General features: G+C 48.8%; 1 protein-coding gene across 9 annotated transcripts in view; it reads right to left on the reverse strand.

The window, feature by feature from the left end:
• FBF1 (Fas binding factor 1) overlaps positions 1-3807 on the reverse strand; it is a 21458-nt gene extending 17651 nt beyond the window's left edge. The window contains exons 1-5 of one of the 9 annotated variants that reach the window (XM_072781645.1): positions 3685-3725; positions 3252-3344; positions 3069-3153; positions 1883-1910; positions 1020-1061 (exon numbers count right to left, since the gene is read on the reverse strand). In XM_072781645.1, the coding sequence (XP_072637746.1) occupies positions 1020-1061; positions 1883-1910; positions 3069-3128 (130 nt within the window). In that variant the 5' untranslated portion in view covers positions 3129-3153; positions 3252-3344; positions 3685-3725. Of the gene's footprint in view, positions 1-1019; positions 1062-1882; positions 1911-3068; positions 3154-3247; positions 3516-3562 lie in introns of those variants that run through there. The other 8 variants (XM_072781637.1, XM_072781639.1, XM_072781638.1 and 5 more) reach the window with 8 other exon arrangements.
• Between the last annotated feature and the right edge of the window lie 381 nt (positions 3808-4188).

The raw sequence follows: 4188 nt of genomic DNA on the forward strand, positions 1-4188 counted from the left end.
AAAAAAAGGACTACCATGAGATGCAACTGTCTACGCACTAGGATGGGCATAATCAAAAAGACAGGAAATTAGCAAGTGTTTGCAGGGATGTGAAGAAACTGGAACCCTCATCCACTGTGGGCGGGAATGCAAAATGGTACAGTTGCTGTGGAAAATAGCCTGGTGGTGCCTCAAAAAGTTAGACACAGAGGTACCATATAGGTAATTCCATTCCTCACCATCCCCCCAGAACTGAAAACATACGGCCACACAAAAACGTGGACCTGGTTTTCCTAAGAGCATCATTCATAACAGTCTAGCCCAAATGTGGAAACCACTCAGGTGTCTACCACCTGATGAGTGGATCAGCAAAACATGGTCCATCCCCACACCGGAATAGTGTCCAGTCATAGGAAGGAAGGAAGGAATGGCACAGCGTGGATGAGCCTTGGGAACACATCACAGTGAGTGACTGAGGCCAGATGCAAAAACCACGTAGTACGTAATTCCATCTTTTTTTTTTTTTCATAATTCCATCTTATACAACACGTCTACAACAGGCAAACACACGGGAAGGAGAGGGAGTAAGTGGTTATCTAGGGTTGGGGGAGGGGAGAATAGGATCCACTGCTAATGGGCATGGAGTTTTCTTAGGGAGTGATGAAATTGTTCTGGAATTAGACTGTGGTAATAGTTGTGTAACTTCGTGAACATACTAAAAGCCAGCAAATTGTACACTTGAAAGAGTGAATTTTGTGTGAATTAGATTTCAATAAAAAAAGAAAGAAAGAAGGGCACAAGGGTGGCTCAGCTGGTTAAGCGTTTGACTCTTGATTTAGGTTCAGGTCATGACCTTGGGGTCATGAACTGGAGTCCTGAGTCAGGCTCTGCATTCACCGAGAGGTCTACTAGGGATTCTCTCTCTGCTTCTCCCTCTCTTTCTGCCTCTCTGCCTCTCTCTCAAATAAATAAATAAATCTTAAAAAAAAAAAAAAAAAGAACAAGCCTAATTCAGGGGATTCTGGAGAAGGGGCACTTACGCTCATCCCCTAAGAGGTCACCGAGGACATCATCAATGGAGCCTGGAACAGAAAAGGAACTGTCAAGACTTTAGGAAGAAGGAAGAATGTCCTTAACATGCCTCACGTCTTGAGACCTTATCCCAATTCCAGACTCCTCAACATTAGAGCGCTCAGATGCCGGGACTGGGGCCCCATTTTCTCTTCAGTGACCACGACACATTTCCCAGCTCTCTGGCAACAGATCATAATACCTTGTTGAAAGACCCCAGGGTAGAAATTGAAGATAACTTTCTCAAAGGATGATGGTGAGGATCTTCAGGACAGCCTACATTCTACGGGCCAACATGACAGTCTTCCAAACTCTGAATAAAGCCCCATGTACTTCTTTGGGAAAAGTGTCCAACACTACTAGGCATACACAAGCTTCTTTCACACCAATGGCTTCCTCATGTCCTTTCATCTGAGACTTCTCCCTGCCCCAGAATGGGTCTGGAGGTACATCTCCTTGGCCACTTTCCAAAGGGGGCCCATGGGGGAAACCATTCAGTACAAGTACTGAATTATTCTTGCATCCAGCTTAAACCTTATTTAAGCTTAAACCTTATTTAAGTCTTTATTAGCTTTAACACCAACCATATACTTCTGGTTACAGAGCCCGACAAAGACTTTATCTCCAAGCCCCAACCCTATTTCTGGATTTCTCTGAGGGCCAATAGGCAGCACAGGGAGTTCCCTAGAAGATCTAAGCTTCCTGTGCAATCATGGGGAAACCGACAAGACTCACATCAAAAACATTTAGATACCGACATGTCTAGTTATTTTTGGATGAAAGGTCAGGAATTATTTTTGGCTTACGGGTAATGTTCCATTTTTCCACTCACCTTTCAATCCCTTCTTGGTTTTTGGCGCCTAAAATTGGAAAAACAAATCACATTAACAAAATCAAAGCAGTGAATGTGGCTGAAACTGAGAATACGGAATAAATCATTTTGCCTTTTGCCAAGTCGCCAGAGGAAAAGGAGAACCAATGGCATTTAGAGACAGAAGCTCTTTATACTTTCCCAGGGTTTCTGAGAATAGATTCATTCAGACCATGGAAACAGCCACCACTAATCAGCAATGGATGCCACTGTTGGTGCCATCCGGTGGGCAGAAGTCTCTCCTCTTCCCTGATTTCCAGATGTCACATGCAAACCCTTCTGGGTAGGATGTAACATGACTGGGAAGATTTTTTCCCCCTCTTCTGTATCCCTGACTTCTCAACACCAGCAAGAGACACTTAAAAATGCTTCTGGCTGGCCTTTCGGAGGCTCAGAAGGCTTGCTCATCTCTTAATAAGTTTGGTATCAATTCTACCTCCCATCATTCCTCTCTGGGGACCATATCCTGGTCCTTGTCACCCAGCCCCTAAAGTTCTCCACACAGTCGAGATCTTGGAGGTGGAAGTGGAGGTGAGAGTCTGCATTCTGCCTACCATCTCGAGGCTATGGGAGCTGCTTGTAGCTTGTTCACAGCGCTGTCCAGCTCATTTGAATTCTGCCCACATCAGGCTCATCCTCACTAACGAAGAAAATTCAAGTGGGTGCTTAAAAGTGATGTCACTTTAACAGTGCTTGCGTCCAAGGCCCATCAAGGCTTCTCTGACTCTACCCATTCAAGAGGTTAAAATCTAGTTCCATCAATAAAAATTCCTTATAGGGAAAGAAAGCTACTTAGATGAGAAGCAACGTGCTCTGGGTGACCTAATGAGCTTTCTGAGCCCTGGAGATTACTCACATAGAGTGCAGGGGTCCCCATCTCTTCCCCTGAAAGAGGATGCAGGAGATGGTAGGTACCCATCTGAGAAAGGAGGTGGGTGCCTGGCACTATTGGCCAATACCCATTCCCAGGCAACACCCATGACTACATTTGTGTATTCAGCACAAAGAGTGGACGTGAGCGCTGGTTACTCCTTGACACTATTTTCACAGACTGTGGAAATTTTTCCCTTCATGTTAACTGCAAATCCGACTTAATCCATTAACAGCCAAGTGTTTCACTCCGAGTGTCACTCTCTCCTTCCCTCACCTGGGCATTACCAAGACCCATCTTCCCAAGCCTTGGAAGAAAGGAGTCAGAGGGGATCATCTCTATTTGTCTGGCGTTGCAGGTCCTGTTAATAGAATGCGAAATTCATCTGGGATTACGTGCACTGGCCACTCCGGATGTTTGTGTTTCTCTTTCTTTGTAAAGGCAATTTTCACGACCTACGCCAAACACGTTTTGTCTTCTAGCACATCATAGCTTCTGCCTCTCCAGGGGATTCCGTCCTGGAGTCCCAGGACGGGGGAATCTCTGAGAAGTCTGCAAAGGCCAAAGTGCCACAAAGTACCACCGCGTCATCCCATCTGCAGAGCCAACTGGCATTTAAAGATCCCTAGCAAGGGCCCCGCCGAATCACCCACTCGGGCCGGAGACTCCGCGCCCCCCCCCTGCGCCACCCGCTCCGCACGTCCGTCCCAGCTCAACCCCGAGCGCGGCCTACTGTCTTCCCGGCCCCTGAAACCCCCCGGGTTACGCGCCATTCCCCGCGGAGGCGCAGCCGCTGGGACCTGTCCCAGCCATCGCCGCTGGTCGAGACCCCCCTCGAGCCCAGCTCGCTCCGGCCTCCCGCCCCGGAGCCCCGCGGACGCCAATCTCTCACTGGACGGAATGGAAGAGAAAGGCGAGGCGCGAGGCATCCTGGGAGTTGTAGTCCTCTGTCCGTTCACTAGCCGGAGCTTAGGGAACAGGGGACGCCGAGATAAACTACATTTCCCAGAGTGCCGCGCCACGGCCGTTAGTGGAGACCAGGCCTCTGTCCGCGGCCCTGCGCGTTGCTAGGAGCGGCCGCTACGCCGCTTGGGAAGGAGGGTATCCGACTCCCGAGTTGTTCGGCTTACTCCTCTCGGCCTCCTGGGGGACTGCTGGGGACCTGTGTTCCAGGACCTCCTCTGAGAGCTGACTCGTGGCCGTGGCCGGGTGGAGGGCGTGAGAAATGTATGAAGATTGGGAAATTGACGTGTGAAACTAACGAACAATTATGCATGGGTCCCACATCCCAAAGTTTAGGGAGGTAGCTGTGACCTATAGGCTCAGTTGTGAAAAAGTTGCGGAGCCAAAACATAACCCAACACTGCCACCCAATAAAGGCACCCAACGCGCTGTG

Source organism: Canis lupus, chromosome 16 (genome assembly GCF_048164855.1).
Source record: "Canis lupus baileyi chromosome 16, mCanLup2.hap1, whole genome shotgun sequence".
Lineage (NCBI taxonomy): Eukaryota > Metazoa > Chordata > Mammalia > Carnivora > Canidae > Canis > Canis lupus.